The following is a 17,753-nucleotide window of genomic DNA, read 5'->3' on the forward strand; positions in this document are numbered from 1 at the left end:
ATTTTGTTTCACCTTTAATCTGGGTAACTAAACAAGTATTGACAAAATCAAAATTTCGTCGTATTAAATTTTAAAGGCCGAAATATTAATGCATATTAATTATTTTTACGTTTTTCTTTCAACTGCGAGAACTAATCACTAACTAGACGTGAATTTAAATTCTTTACTTTTCAATACTTGTTTAGTTACTCAAATTAAAGGTGAAACAAAATGTATGAAAAATGGACCTTAAGCTATAACCTTATTGCAATGTCATAATGCATGGGGTTCATATGTCGTGGGCCAAGACATACAGTGCAATGTGTATACCTCTTTGTTGCAGAACACATTAACACTTAAATGGGCCCGCGAACGTTTCCCCTCATTTTTTGCTAAACCCATCCTAAGAAGTTCCTATCCTTCTCCTATTTCCTTCCCCACTGTCTATCGTAGCCGCTGCGTTTGCTAAGCCGAGGGACCCCTTGTATTCCGTTAGCAATACATCCAGGCAATAACCGCAACGCCCCTACTCCTAAAAAATTGTACGCCTTTAGCATAACTTATTCTCTGCCAAAGGCACGTAAATTACTTTACAAATTACACATGTGTATAGCGTGTAATTTGTAACCGAGTCAGCCATAACTTCACAGACACTAATTGCTTTAATGTCACCGGAGCGTAAGAAACAAATTACGAAATCAAACATTTGTAGCAAATAAGACATCACGAAGTTCGTATTCGTAATTTCGTGTAGAAATAGCTATTCTGAACGCTAGACACCGAAATATATTTGAAACACGAATCTGGCGAGCGTTTCACACTCAAAGTGAACGTGAAAATATTTCAAATGCTGTAGATATTTGTTTCACTGCAGAATCCCTGCGGTTTGCGGCGATATATTCAGCGAAGTTATGTGGGAACGTTCGCGGTTTCGTGTTGTTTTAATTAAAATATTTACTGTTATTTTGGTATAATTAATGGTACTTGTTCTACTTGTTTTCCCGACTCGATCCAGCGATGTATATGGTAACATATTGATGACTAAGAACAAACCAGAGATTAATTAAACCAACAAAACAATATTGTTCAACGTCTAGAGACAAAATCTAAACTACATATAAAATAACACACTGCTCTCTTAAATGACCCGAATATTTCGCTTTTCTACTAATGCCTGAACTCTTGAATTGAACCTGGTTGATAGCAATAGACTTGATTATATTTAACATAGTTTCCGATATGTTACACCTCTATCTTCCTCTTATAAGGCGTGTCGTTATATGAAACTTTCTTGTTACAGGTTCTAGATTCTGATAAAGAGTGGCACTTCGCACACCGCGGCCTGCCCCAAGCCCGTCCCAGACGCTCCATCGCGCACGCACGTATCCTAAAACAACATCCTCTCGTAAGTACCATATTGAATGTAGTAAACCAAGCTGAAGTATATTTACTAACCTAGTTTTAGAGATGGAAACAAATATTTATAATTGTGGATGGCCTACTTTTCAAATGTTTTTAGAGTCTGATTAAATCATCTATTTATGCTATACTGGGGGGCGTAACTATAAGGTGGCATGTTGGAAAAATGCTACGGGTAAAGTAAAAATGCATAATATGGGTTTTAATACTATTATTTTTGAAGTAAAAAAAAAACTAATTTATAACTAGCTAAAAATAAACACGACTTACTTTAAACGTGTAATTTATGTGAAAACAATTTAAATATATAATTTCTAAGTAATTACTCCTAACTCTGTGTCGGAACTTCATTAGCTAATTGAAACGGAAGTTATGCTGAAAATAGAACAATTGCGGTTATTAGGTAACTGGCATTTTGTCTTCATGAAATATACATGATAATTTTGACATTGCGTATCTAAATGAAACCACTTATAAGTCTTCTTGAAAATAATACTTTACTCTAATGGTGTAAAATGAGAAATAGTAAGTTACGAACAAAATAAATTTCAATAAAAAGTAATTGTAATTTTACGCTTTACTTTAAAATAAAAAGCCGGATCTCTGGCGAGCGGCCCCAGTCAGTGAATTTTCTATGAGCCTTGACGGTTGTAGTTTCGTTATTGCCAGCTATAAGAGTCCTACATAAATATCTGTCACTAGGTCAATGTAGTACATAAACACAAAAATAATAGCAATCAAACACGTAACACCCTAGAGAAATGTATTCGTGCGCCTTTTCGAAGCCGCGTATAAAATGTTGAACCTCGCGAGGGATTTGTATCTACGTGGAAGTTGTGAGACTTGCGCTCAGTAACTAGAGGATGTAAACTTTTCAATGAATTGGGTCATTACATAAAAGTTTTATGCTCGTCTTAGAAATTAGTAGGGTTATGAATTAATTTTAGAGTCGAAGGGAAGATTTTGAAGAGAAGATGTTCAGAATATTGGAGTTAGCAATTAACCTAAATATTGCATTGATTCATTCTTAAATGTTTAAACATTGCAGTTTTAGAAAAGGTTGTTTATTTCAGCTTGGAATTGCGGCAACACTAATAAAATATATGTTTTCGATATGACATTAATGCAGGAGGTTAATCATGATAATTAAATCGTTCCATTATTAAATTTCAAGTATAAGAATACCTATTAAGGAAATAATTATTTGATTCCAATATTTAGAGTAAAAGTTGATACCCATTTTGCAAATCATCAATACAATTATATAATCAAGGATCCATTTTTTTATTCAAATAATTTGACAGTCAGTGACAAAAACCTGATTAATGATTAGGTCAATGATGTTTAAGGTTTATAATTTAATTAATTAAAGGATAATTAATACCATCCACGCATATGTAGATTTACATACCTAAGCATGTTTCTCTCTATGTCGGTAGCTTTAATTTTATATTTAAATTACGCGTTGCACGCGGATCCGCTCTCGACTTAAGCCCTTTCTACTAAAGTCCCAAAATCATGGTAGCAATCCATAGGCACTATCCGTACAAATCTAGTGCCATCTATTTAACACAACCCGATACTTCCTACTCAAGCAAATTACCGGAATAAAAATTGCCTATATATTTAACCAGGACATGTTCCATCCGTATGCCAAATTTTATTCAAATCCGTTCAGCGGTTTTTGCGTTTACTTCTAACAAACATTCGTCTTTATGATATTAGTAAGAAGGAAGATTAGCAACAAGTATCCAGTTAAGTCGGTAATACAAATATTTTCCGCAGTAACCATAAAAGTAAAGCACACAATCGCTTCGGCTTTCTTAAGAAATAGCAGTTATTCTGTGAAAATAGCTCGTTGTATAAAAATAACGGTAACGTTAAAAGTGCTACAACGAATGAGAACGTTTCCTTTAAGTAGCTCTCTTCTAAGTATGGTCGAAGAAATGTTGGAGCAATTTAGCTGTATTTACATTTGATTACACCTTCTTTTGTTATTGTTTAAATAGACACGAGGGAAGATGTAATCGGATGATCTTTATTTATTTATAATACGTATAATAATTTGTCGCGGTTTTGCCCATTCGAAATTCGATTTATGATTAATATTTTAAAAGTAACCTATATTTTTTCTTGGGTTTTAATTTTGGTTATGTATAGATACAAATATACCGTTGAATATTTCAGAACAAGTGCCAATACAAGGATATGGTATTTGAGATTAGTTTAGTTTGATTACTAAAATGGTTTAAAATAACCTCATAATTAATTAAAAAGGAGTTATATCTATACTTAAATTCCATCATAAAGGTATTTTCATTAAATAATTACCTTATTTAAAGAAATATTTGCGGAATGCGGGAAGAGTTGAAGGTATTTTTCTGTTTCTTTGCATTGAGACAATGATTTTCCTTATAGTGTTTTGGCAGATATTTTTTTTAATATTCCATCTAATTATTATAATCGAAAGGGTGATATAAACGGAAACAGCTTTCATTCCTAATGTGATGATCGGCCTCTGGTCCAGTTGAGCACGAAACCGAAATAGTTGTTCTAATAGCATAATCTCATTAATAATAATAATAATAATAACCCCCCCATGGGGACCACCTTGCCGTGGTGGGGGGGCTTACCGGAAGTAGGGCTAAATTAAATCGTCCGACCATCTGGACTAACCTTTTAATGTAGGTTCTGGATTTTGAATCAGAAACACCTTGATTTTTAATTGACCTTCCCAAACTAAGTGTTCCCAAAACCTTTTTCACTATGGAGAATCGTAATAATAGATACAGTTTACGGCCGCTACCCGGGGGTCGCCGGGGCACATTTGGAGCCAACGCTGGATGTGACAGCATACGGACCGTTGGCGGTGGGGGACTGAGCAGGCGGGTTCCCCCCGAAAAATTGACTACAGCCGAAATACCACAGGAAGTAATTCCTGACAATCATTCATCATATTCTGTACCACCGTCATCACCATCAACTTTATTTCCATCCATCCCATCGTCACCAGCTGCTTATCCAGATACTATTCATCAATCTTCATATTCAACGAGTGACTCATCATCAATTATAAATATTTATCCTACTGGGGATGTTGTGCAGGAGGCAACTTTCGCTAACAGCACTGCACCCGCCTCAGTTGGAACAGGTCAGCGCAAAAAATGGTCTGAAGAAATGAATATCTTTATCATGCGCACCTATTTCATAATTACAGCATTAGGAACAAACATAAAACATTATTTAACGCCGTTATTTGAACAATTTACAGAGAAATTCCCAGAAATGCAGGCAACAAAACAAAGACTAGGAGATCAACGTAGGGCAATAGTTTCAAAAAAATTGCTGACACAAGACAAAATTAATCAAATTAAGCTCGAAGTACAACAATACCTTAAAGACCACCCACAGACTGACTCTACCATTACTCACAATACAGATAGGGATAAAATGGACTAATGACATTAATGAAACTATAATGCGCACATATTATAAAATAACACACCTGGAAAGTAATACAACGGCCTATCGCCAGAAATTGCATCAAGAAATAATTACAGTATGTCCATCTATTGCACACACTACAGAACAGAGAATTGCTGATCAAAGAAGATTGATAGTTAAAAATAAATATATACCAGATCAGAGACTTAACCAGATCAGAGAAGAAGTCAGTAGAGAAATCATAGCCAATAGAGTAAATACTATATTCCCTAATACAACACAAAGTGATACTGATACCATAAACCAGAACTGTACTTTAGATACAGATTTTGAAACGCATCCCTTAACTACACAAGAACAAGAAAACCCAACATCTCTTTCAATAGATATCCAAAAACAATTAGAACAAACTTTTATTGAAACCTTAGAAACATATACAAATACACATCCCACGGCAAGACCTTCTATCCCAAAACAGAAACCATCGAAGAAATTGTCATGCTTAGTTCATTTTTTAAACACAAATATTATACCCAAATTCATTAATTCTGAAACTGATTTTGGCACGACAATAGAATTGTATATACTGCTGCTTACGCAGCAGCAAAACTAACGGAACTAAGTTAATAAAACCAAATACCGAAATCCGACCTATTGATAAAATACCAAAATGGCAGCAACATATGCAAAAACGAATAGAAGAACTACGCACCCATATAGCTAGATTAATAGAATTCATTAAAGGTAACCAGAGTCCAGCATTAAAAAAGAAAGTTGACTTGATAAAAAAGAAGTATCGAATACATTCTCAACATGAAAGTCCTAATACTGATTTAACACATTTTCTTGACACCCTTAAACAAAAACTTAACGTACTAACAAGCCGGTTGCGACGTTATAAACAGACTACACTACGTAAAACCCAAAATAGGTTGTTCACAAATAATGAAAAAGTTTTTTATAGGAAACTAACACACACCACAGTTAATAATCTACCTTTAGGAGACAACCTAGCAGAAATGCCTACAAAGGAATCGTTACGGGACTTTTGGTCTGGAATCTGGTCTAACCCAGTAGTTCATACAGATAGTGCATGGATTAAGGAAGATGAGGATAGGATTAAAAATTTAACACACATGGAATTTGAAAATATTGGGTTAGATACGTTAAAAATGTTATAAATAGAACACACAATTGGAAGGCGACAGGTTCAGATAAATTACATAACTTTTGGTATAAAAATTTACGAGCATACACGAACTTTTACTTACACACATCAATAATTTCATTAAATCTCCACACACACTCCCACATTACATAACCGAAGGCATCACCTATATGATCCCTAAAGATACCTCTGATGTAGTAGAAACCCTGCCAAATATCGGCCGATAACATGTTTGCAAAGTATTTACAAAATTATTACATCCTGCATTACCGAAGTTTTGTACAAGCACATCAGAGAAAATAACTTATTGGCAGAAGAACAGAAAGGATGCTGTAGAAACAGCCAAGGATGTAAAGAACAGCTGACTATCGATACAGTTGCCAGTAAACAAGCTTACGCAAAAAGAAACATCTACACCATGTATATTGACTATAGAAAGGCCTATGATTCAATCCCACATAGTTGGTTAATATATATTCTAAAACATTATCGAATTCACCCCACAATAATAAAATTTTTAGAAACTGCCATGTTATCATGGAAAACTACTTTGAAACTTCACAGCCACAATGAAACCATAGAGACTGAGCCCATTAACATTAGGCGAGGCATATACCAAGGTGATGCGTTGAGCCCTCTCTGGTTTTGCCTCGCATTGAATCCATTATCTTGTTTACTCAACAACACCAAAAAAGGATTTAAAATAAAATATGATAATACCCATTATAACCTAACCCATTTACTGTACATGGATGACATTAAATTGTTTGGTACCACACTTTCAGAAATTCATGCACTAGCAGACATTACAAAAACATTCAGTAATGATATCCACATGGAATTTGGAATCGATAAATGTGGAATTCAATCTGTACGTAAAGGACAAATAGAAGAGAACACATACACCATCGACAACAATACACAAATAGACCCAATAGACGATACACAGGGTTACAAATATTTAGGATACCAACAATCGCGCCAGATACACCAGAAACAGACAAAGAAAACATTAAAAGAGAAATTTAGGACAAGATTACACAAGATCCTCAACACTCACCTTAACTCCCGTAACACTATAAAAGCCATAAATACATATGCTATACCAATACTCACCTACTCTTTTGGAATAATCAAATGGTCACAAACAGAGCTTAAAAACTTACAAAGAATGATTAATGTTATTATGACAATATACCGGAAACACCACCCCCGAGCATGTGTACAGCGTCAGACTCTACCTAGAGCTGAAGGAGGTAGAGGACTGATTGACATCCAAAACCTACACAATAAACAGATTCAGACACTACGTGCATTCTTCCACCTCAAAAGCACAGCATTCAAACCTCCATCAAGCAACAGTCCGAGCAGATAACAAACACACACCACTTATTCTGACCAATCCATCTATACAATTAAATCACACATCTCACACACAGAAACTGGATGCCTGGGCTCAAAAATCTCTCCACGGACGGCATCTTCTCGACTTAACTAACCCCAACGTTGACAAAGTAGCGTCAAACGAGTGGTTAAAAAGAGGAGAGCTGTTTCCTGAAACGGAGGGGTTTATGATCGCCATCCAGGACCAGACCATAGATACAAAAAATTACCGAAAATATATAATTCGTGACCCTGCTGCACAAAACGATGCATGCCGACACTGTCATAGTAGTTCTGAGACAATACAGCATATTACTGGAGCATGTAAATCTATTACACAGTCGGACTATAAACACAGGCATGACCAGGTAGCATCAATTATCCATCAGTATTTAGCTTACAAATACAAATTAATTAAAGAAAAACTGCATATTACAAATACTCCCTCAAACCATACTAGATTCAGATGATTACAGAATGTACTGGGACAGGACTATTATGACAGACAAAACAGTTCACTTTAACAGACCGGACATCACTTTTCATGATAAAAAGAACAGTTCAGTATACCTTATAGACATCGCCATACCAAACACCCACAATTTGCAAACTACACATACAGAAAAACTAGCCAAGTACACTGACTTGGCTATCGAACTTAAAACGCAGTGGCGAGTGGACACCGTCCGCACAATACCCATTATTATTTCATCTACAGGAGTTGTCCCCAAATCCATACACACTAGTCTCAAGACGTTACAAATTCATCCACTTACATACATCCTCATTCAGAAAGCTGTCATACTTAATACTTGCAGGCTCGTCCGGAAATTTTTATCAATAAACTCATAATAACATTATTACTCTCATCCACCCGTCATTTCCGTTTTGGCCAAAAGCCCGCGGAATGATGTAATTTCGCCATTAAATGGTAGAAACTAGTTAAAATTTAAAATAATAATAATAATAATAATAATAACAGCCCTGTATTATATACTTGCCCACTGCTGAGCACGGGCCTCCTCTACTACTGAGAGGGATTAGGCCTTAGTCCACCACGCTGGCCTTGTGCGGATTGGTAGACTTCACACACCTTCGAAATTCCTATAGAGAACTTTCCAGATGTGCAGGTTTCCTCACGATGTTTTTCCTTCACCGTTAAAGCGAACGATAAATTCACAAAGAATACACACATGATTTTTTAGAAAAGTCAGAGGTGTGTGCCCTTGGCATTTGAACCTGCGGACATTCGTCTTGGCAGTCCGTTCCACACCCAACTAGGCTATCGCCGCTTTCTCTTACTGCCTAATTGAAAATACTTATTTATTGTTAAATAAAAATACCCCAATATTACTCTTTATTTAACACTCTTTTGACAGGCAGCATAACCAATTCCGATAAAACATTTCATCTCAAAATATAAAGATTGATTTTCGCAAAAAAATTCCAATAAAAGTGTTAAAGAGTTCTTGATAAAAACCGAGAGGAGATTCGCACCATCCATCACGGATAATCCGGCACGCAGGCCTGTCGCGTTATCAGTGACATCCCCAGATAATGTAAATATATTGCCTCGATTATATACAAGTAGGTTCATATTTAGAAAAAATACGTTGAAATTATTAACTGGAAACTTCGTTTACGGCTATATATGTATTATTTTTACTTAAATTATGACGTTTGTGTTGTGGCAGCTATTATAGTTTTTATTCTGACAACGTTGGTGTCGTGGTAGCTTTTATTTTAGCGATGTTTGTGTCGTGGCAGTTTTTATGGCTATTCCTTTAGCGTTTCTGTGTCGTGGTAACTTTTATGGCTTTTAATTTTGTGACGTTTGTGTCATAGTAGCTCTTATAGCTTTTGCTTTAGCAAAGTGTGTGTTGTGGTAGCTTTTATAGCTTTAAGTTTAGCGTCGTATGTGACGTGGCAGCTTTTATAACTTTTACTTTAGCGACGGTGGTGTCGTGGTAACTCCTATGGCTTGTAACTTAACTAGTAGCGAAGTTTGTGTCGTGGCAGCTCTTATGGCTTTTATTCTAGCGAAGTTGGTGTCGTGAAAGTTCTTATGCCGTTTACTTTTACCTATAGTTTATCAAGAAACTGACTGTAATACAAATTATGAGTTAATAATTTTAGAACTATATTTTGCTTGTTCCTCCGCCTAAGTTTCTTTTTCTTAGAATAAAAGTATTTTAGTAATTTACTATAACTAAGATCTAACTCAGCCTTTATAATCGCTTTAATAGCTCAAGAGATTATTATAAACAAACTAACAAACTTTTTATAATAATAGTGTATCCAATTTACTTATTTATTTTTTATGGTTCTCGTAATCGCCTAGTTTAAAGAAGAATATTTTCAGATACTAGTTTAAAATGTTCGTAGAGAGGCTAGATTACTATCTTCCAACTAACCTAAACTGTCGATTACGAAGTTACGAACCTTTTGTCACTATCGACCTTTTTAGATTTGAAAGGCGTTTGGTATTTTTGAACGACATTTTTTTAACCTTTAGCTAGTTATATTTAACGTTGTAATCCTAAAATTAGGACCCCCGTTTTATTAGCGATGACTATTAAAAATCTATCTACATGAATGGTTATAAAGAATAAAATAGAATATTTTTAGTAATTCTTTATGATAAAAATATCTTGATGTCATTAAGTTGATATAAGAATTCATTAAATACCCAGCACCTAATTTACTTGTTAGTAGTTTATGAAACAGAATTAGATTGCATGTATAATATTATCTTGAACTAGGTTAAACCTAATAGCGACCGCCGTACACAAAGTGTTAAAACCCACCATAGCGGCCCATGTAAGTGTGTCGCGTTCCGGGATCAGCCTAAGCGTGTCTTTTGCATTTATTCATCTTATATTTTATTTGACGACTGCAGTCATTCAGATTTCTTGATACAAGTGCTTAATCAATAATTGGTAACCCTGTCACAAACCATGTATTTTACAAACTTTTATTTAACTTGCAATGTTTGTATGTATGTGTGTGATGCTTGTATGTTTGGGTTAAATCTTACAAATACATTTTTAATCAGTTATCCTTGACCTATTAAATTGAAATTTTGCACGCACGTTTAGTTTGGCCGACAATACATAGTTAGCTATGTGACGTTATTTTAAATCCAATATGGCGGACGGCCCAAGATGATCGACTTGTTATTTTTGTGCATGCCTATGATATAGGTATCAAATGAATGGGTTTGCTTAGAAGAATACAAATGAATAGTAAAAAAAATAAACATTTATTTAAATGCTCTAAAAAGAAAAAAAACTTTGAATTGAATCAATTCTTGTAGACATAAAAGTTTGTCATATGATTTACTTTTTCAAGATTAAGTTACATACTCATTGTATTATAGACACAAGTTAATATCGCGATAAGATTTTATTTCTACTTAGTACAAAAAGTTTCAATTTAAAGTATATTTTTCGAGGATTCAAATAAAAGTTTGTTTTAAAAAAGTTTTTTTAATTATTAATTAATTTTTACAATACATCGCTTTTACGCCACGAAAACAGCATACATTCGCGTTGATTGATCCATATTATATTTCGGTCTGCTTGTGCATTGTAGTTTGCAGACTAGAATTTGCTTCAATATCTATGTTAGAATATTAATGGTGGCGAGCAATCACATGCATTATGGGGCACTGTTGTAATAATTACAGAGAGGGAAAGTGGGTCACACAGTTATTTACGTTCAAAGGAACGTGTTCTATTTATTTCAGGCTTGTTTCTAAAGAAATTTTCATGGAGTGTTGGGAATTTGTGTAAAGAGAGAGTTTATTTTTGCTGGTAAAAATGTAGAACATATATAATTATTAAATGGACTGCTACGGTGACAGGGTGCTGAGGCCTTTTTGCTCAGTATCAGCCCAGAGTCAGGAAATTGTACTCGATATGGCGATAGGCTCTTGCCCCCTGCCACATCATGAGACGGCACACACACACAAAAAGTGGGTGCCCTAGGTGCAACTTAGCCTACACTTTGCCTACACTTCGGGGACATGTAAAGGCGAGATATATGTGTATGTAAACCAATGTGATCTGGGCACTTTCTGGTCGTGTTTATTTTCTGGCTTGATGTAGAACGTTAAAGCTATAGGTAAGAAAGGCTGAATATTTTACATCTGTTTGGCATGAACATCGATATATACGTACTATGTACTAGATCTGGCGTTCCGAACACTCAATGTGTTCAACTGAAGAGTATTGCAATCCGGTATTGGTTGCCATTTTATTTACTTAGTCTGGCCATAAATACTGTTACACTTAATTATAAAAAAATATTACATTTGAATTTCGAATCTGTCATTTTTATACGATTGTTCATTGTGTTTTCTCATTTTGGCGCCAATACATTGTAAAATATTTTGCGATATTAAAATGGTGTGGGGTGATAAAGAGAACCGAATCGCTGTGATAGCATTACACAAAGTAGGTATGGAGCCAAATGCAATTTTTAAAACTCTCCATACACTTGGTATTAGTAAAATGTTTGTGTACCGGGCTATTAATAGGTACAATGAGACCTCCTCTGTTTGTGACAGAAAAGGATCTGGCCGTCCACGTAGTGTTCGTACGAAAAAGGTGGTCAAAGCAGTAAGGGAAAGAATTCGAAGAAATCCTGTCCGAAAGCAAAAGATTTTATCTCGGGAAATGAAGATAGCACCTAGAACCATGTCGCGTATTTTAAAAGATGACTTAGGACTTGCAGCCTATAAGAGACGCACTGGCCATTTCTTAACTGATAATTTAAAGAAGAATAGGGTGGTAAAATCGAAACAACTACTGAAGCGGTACGCAAAGGGAGGTCACAGAAAAATTTTGTTTACGGATGAGAAAATTTTTACAATTGAGCAACATTTTAACAAACAAAATGACCGTATTTATGCTCAAAGCTCTAAGGAAGCTTCCCAATTAGTCGACAGAGTGCAACGTGGACATTATCCGACTTCAGTGATGGTTTGGTGGGGTGTTAGCTATGAAGGAGTGACTGAGCCATATTTTTGTGAAAAAGGTATCAAAACATCGGCACAAGTGTATCAAGATACCATTCTTGAGAAGGTAGTTAAGCCCCTTAACATCACCATGTTCAATAACCAAGTATGGTCCTTCCAGCAAGACTCGGCGCCGGGTCATAAAGCTCGGTCCACGCAGTCTTGGTTGGAATCGAACGTTTCGGACTTCATCAGAGCTGAAGACTGGCCGTCGTCTAGTCCCGATCTTAATCCGCTGGATTATGATTTGTGGTCAGTTTTAGAGAGTACAGCTTGCTCTAAACGCCATGATAATTTGGAGTCCCTAAAACAATCTATACGATTGGCAGTGAAGAATTTTCCCATGGAAAGAGTGCGTGCTTCTATTGATAACTGGCCTCATCGTTTAAAGGACTGTATTGCAGCCAATGGAGACCACTTCGAATAAGCTTTTTATATTTTTAATTGTTTTATATTTATGTATTAAACTGACACACTGTAAAAGTAATAAATGTTATTTGCAGTTAACAATTTTCTTTTTTCTTTATTACAATATTTATGGCAAGACTAGGTATACTCTATTTAAAGCGCTTTAGCACTGCAAGTTTAAAAAGTTTGGTTAGACGACGATTGATATTTTGGCGTTGCAGCGAACTTTAGTTCTAATTCCAGATTTTGAACAAATAAATCAATTTCTATCTATAGACGATCGTGTCTATAGAATTTAGGTCAATGAGAATGAAATAATAAATGCCTAGAAACGCAAACTTCGTTCCTCTCCAAGACTGGGAACTAAAACCCAATGCTGTAAATATGAATAGCCTCCACACTGCTAAATATAAAGCGCGAACGAGAGAAATTAGCACTTATATTATATGAGAATTCATGAGACGTTCTTCGGTGAAAGTCGCTTGTGTAAACGTAATTCAACCTTTTATATAGTAATCAGCCTTCGGGAACTCATTTATCAAGCACACGCCACAGGAATATAAAAAGGTTTCGATTCTTTTGCCTAAATTAGGTGAATTCCTTGAACTTTACAAAGATGTTGCTCAGCTAAATGCTTTGAATATTAAGTATTTTCGTTTTATATTTGGATGGAGAATCGTACATTTCTAATATATTTAGTAAGCTATAATTGAAAAATTATTGACTACGTGATCATGAACACGGAGTTTGAATGAAACTTGTCAGTAATAATCTCTTGGCTTTATTTCACTTAATGCGATACCTCAAGGTCCATTTTCATACATTTTGTTTCACCTTTAATCTGGGTAACTAAACAAGTATTGGCAAGTAAAGAATTTAAATTCACGTCTAGTTAGTGATTAGTTCTCGCAGTTGAAAGAAAAACGTAAAAATAATTAATAATCATGGATATTTCTGCCTTTAAAATTTAATATGACGAAATTTTAAAGGCAGAAATATCCATGATTATTAATAATTTTTACATTTTTCTTTCAACTGCGAGAACTAATCACTAACTAGACGTGAATTTAAATTCTTTACTTGCCAATACTTGTTTAGTTACCCAGATTAAAGCCGAAACAAAATGTATGAAAATGGACCTTGATATAGCCTTAAATAAGCCACAAATAAAAAAGTAATGCCACAAAATGAAACAAACTTTCCTAAAACTAGCGCTAATACTAATAATTAACTGTTTTTCCTTTTTTTATACGTCCACGGCAATGTTACTCCCTTACACCTGATGGTTAGTGGAGTGGGTCCAATAGTGTCCATTGATGATTACCCCTCGGCAGTCGACACAATTATGCCGGCCTGTTGGAACCGGATATACAAACGCTGAGTTAGGAACGTGACACATTTACATGGGACACTATGACACCTATAACACCTTGTGTATATAAAGTATATTCTACAACCAGCAAACAAAGTTTACTGTTTCGGACTCTGGCGTTTTTAAATTTAGTATTAATTAAGACACATTTACATGGGACACTATGACACCTATAACACCTTGTGTATATAAAGTATATTCTACAACCAGCAAACAAAGTTTACTGTTTCGGACTCTGGCGTTTTTAAATTTAGTATTAATTAAGACACATTTACATGGGACACTATGACACCTATAACACCTTGTGTATATAAAGTATATTCTACAACCAGCAAACAAAGTTTACTGTTTCGGACTCTGGCGTTTTTAAATTTAGTATTAATTAAGACACATTTACATGGGACACTATGACACCTATAACACCTTGTGTATATAAAGTATATTCTACAACCAGCAAACAAAGTTTACTGTTTCGGACTCTGGCGTTTTTAAATTTAGTATTAATTAAGACACATTTACATGGGACACTATGACACCTATAACACCTTGTGTATATAAAGTATATTCTACAACCAGCAAACAAAGTTTACTGTTTCGAACTTTGGCGTATTTAAATTTAGTATTGACGCATGATTTATTATTTATTTATTTCCATGAGAACAGATAAACCAATTACACAAATTAAGTTGATAAAAACTTATAACTACAATAAAATATTAAACAGATCAATAATGATTTGGAAATTAATGAAAGTCCAGACTTATTTAGACCCGTCTATAAAATTTTATCAAGAAGACAGCGGTGATCAATACGACCAATATCGAATGCCTCGATCCACACAACTTATCCCAACTTTGCCAAACTTAAACTCATTTCGCAAATTAGCCAACCAGACTCGTATTTCTTACGATTGTTAACTGAAATAAGGTTTGAATTTGATCACAGGATTAAAAGTTTTACATTTCTGTTATTATGAATTTTATAGAGAATATTCTTGTGTCATTATTAATATTATCAATAGAATTACATCGGTATTAAATTAATAAAAATTAAATAAATTTTAAATAATTAAAATAATTTAAAGTTGAAGTTTCTGTAGTTACTTGCTGTACCAGCGGCTCGCTTGCGGCTTGTGCTGGGGCCTTATTCTCTATCCCGCACGTTATTTTAACAGTGTGTAACAAGCACGTAACACAACGCGTCATGTATAGGACTATAGAAACTTGACTTACAGAATACCATTCCACGCACATTTCTCGAAGATAACATGACACGGCCGCGTTACGCGTTTACACTATCATACAGAATAAGGGCCCTGAATTGGACGCGCTTCGTACTCACACCATGACGTTTGGAACAATACACTAATAACTCTGCAATTCTTGTTATTTTTTTTTAAATTTCGGTTTTTCATTGTTATTTCTTTTATATGTACTCGTGTTCGTGTCATATTTGTTTTGTATTTATAATTTCCTTATTTTGTTTATAATTTGTTTGTGTCATTGTGCGAATAAATGGTTTGTATTTATTTATATATTTTAGTCACACAGCGGTCAGTATACTTTTAAGAGGGCCGGAACGGATTTCGGGTTAGCTTATGAGTGTCTAATAATTATAAGTATTTAAGGGCGGCTCTGGTCACTCGACGTTATCGAGAGCCTTCGCCTCATTGACTTTTTAAAATCTTATAATTCATTTAAACCATTCATTTGTCAACTAGGTTCACGCTGCAGTCCAACAAACCGGCTTCAAGCGCGTGAAGAGAGGGTTTCGTCCCCTCCGCCTTCCCGAGACCGTTCCCGCTGCCGAGCCCCGCGACCCCTACTTCCCCTTGCAATGGTACTTGAAGAACACCGGCCAGAATGGCGGAAAACCCAAACTCGACTTGAACGTGGAAGCTGCGTGGGCGCAGGGGTATACCGGGGTTAATGTTACCACTGCTATTATGGATGACGGTAAGAATATTAAACATTATTATATTGAATCAGAAATATAAATGTCATGGAACCACTGATTGCCGACGATGCTAATTGTAATACGTAATATCGCCTTCCTCTGATTTATTCCATTTTTCATATTAATATTTCATAAATAATTCAGTGTATCATTATTAGAGCCATATAATAAATGTATTAATTCACTCCATTGTTTCCAATACATTGTGACATTGGCACCACTCATCATTAATTATTCTAGGATAAATTATTAATGTTATGTTCGCAATGTTATTTTATGTCGAATTGAATTCAGATAGCAATGAATATCAGATTATTATTCATAGAGAAATAGATTTTGTTGACATTACTATGTATTATGAAGATGCTTCTCGCAGTACAACTGGCCTTTAACCGTATTTTTAGAAGCAATTTACTCGAAATTTATAAAACATGTCAAAAAAAACATTATATTTAGGCAGTATGTTACCTTAACTTTGGTACTTTAAATTTTATTATAATGTGGATATTGTTTTAGTAATCATTTAAATTTGCAACTAATTAAATAATCATTTAATAAAGAATATTTTGATAGTTTAAGCTAGACGCCATTTTCCATACCATCAGATGCAGTGGAGTCTGCTGTGTCCGTATGAAAAGGCACATGTTTAACATTTCAAACGCTTCAGCCCTAAATACTACGTACAGCGTCCTATCTTCATATATGGCAAGACGTATCCATAAATATTTCATAGCGAGACTTCTAGAATAGTGTCTTGGGAAATATTTGTACGTCACATCTACAATACTGTTTATTACAGAAGCTTTTTGCTAGACAAAATAAAAAGATTTCTACGTTCAACTTTATAAGGATAATAGTTGTATTATTAATTTCAACTGTCATCCATAATTTATTTTCATTAGGTTTTATACTAGTCTTATTTATGAATCATGAAAGTTATTTCACAGGAGTGGACTACATGCATCCAGACCTCAAATATAATTATGTAAGTAAAAATACAAAATTATTAAAATACTAAGTATTTAAGCTTATCTATTTTTATATACATCCAACGAATCTTAAACTATACCTTGTGATTTGTATATTTAAATGATAACAAAAACTATAAAAATTGAGGCACAAAGTGTACATAACAACATAAAAATCTGACATCGGATATCCTTTCTCATTTTATTACTTTATTTAAAACTCAAGTCCCGTATCCATAAATATGTAAAAGACGCCCTTCAAAATAACATTATCTGCACGTGATACAAACAATCTTAAATATACGGATTTTGAATTTGCTCCTTTTAATAACCTTCCGAGCGTCACGAAAATTTAATCCATTCATAATTTAAAAGGTCAACGCAAAAAGGCTTTCAACCTTTATGCCCGGTTTTATAAAAATTGTGTGGTGTTGTTTTACCTCGTCTCCTCTGAGATTATGTTTGTACTTGAATTACAAATTGTGAGACTTTAATCAGGAATACTGAGCCGCATTTAAATAATTATATCAGATTTTTGCGGGGTCTGCCCATAATTTATTGTAGACTTTAATTTTCAAGAATAATTTTCGAGCTATTTTAACTATGTTTTGTTGTTTATATCCTGTGTTTTTACGG

At 34.6% G+C, this 17,753-nt stretch overlaps 1 protein-coding gene across 1 annotated transcript; it reads left to right on the forward strand.

The window, feature by feature from the left end:
* Positions 1-1,279: 1,279 nt before the first annotated feature.
* Positions 1,280-17,134, forward strand: LOC119193715 (neuroendocrine convertase 2-like; the record flags this gene model as incomplete). The annotated part of the gene is made up of 3 exons (XM_037447337.1): positions 1,280-1,384; positions 15,914-16,148; positions 17,097-17,134. Coding segments are annotated over 3 exons (378 nt in total), but the record flags the coding sequence as incomplete, so codon positions are not given.
* Positions 17,135-17,753: the final 619 nt, after the last annotated feature.

The sequence above is a fragment of the Manduca sexta genome, unplaced genomic scaffold (assembly GCF_014839805.1).
Source record: "Manduca sexta isolate Smith_Timp_Sample1 unplaced genomic scaffold, JHU_Msex_v1.0 HiC_scaffold_942, whole genome shotgun sequence".
Lineage (NCBI taxonomy): Eukaryota > Metazoa > Arthropoda > Insecta > Lepidoptera > Sphingidae > Manduca > Manduca sexta.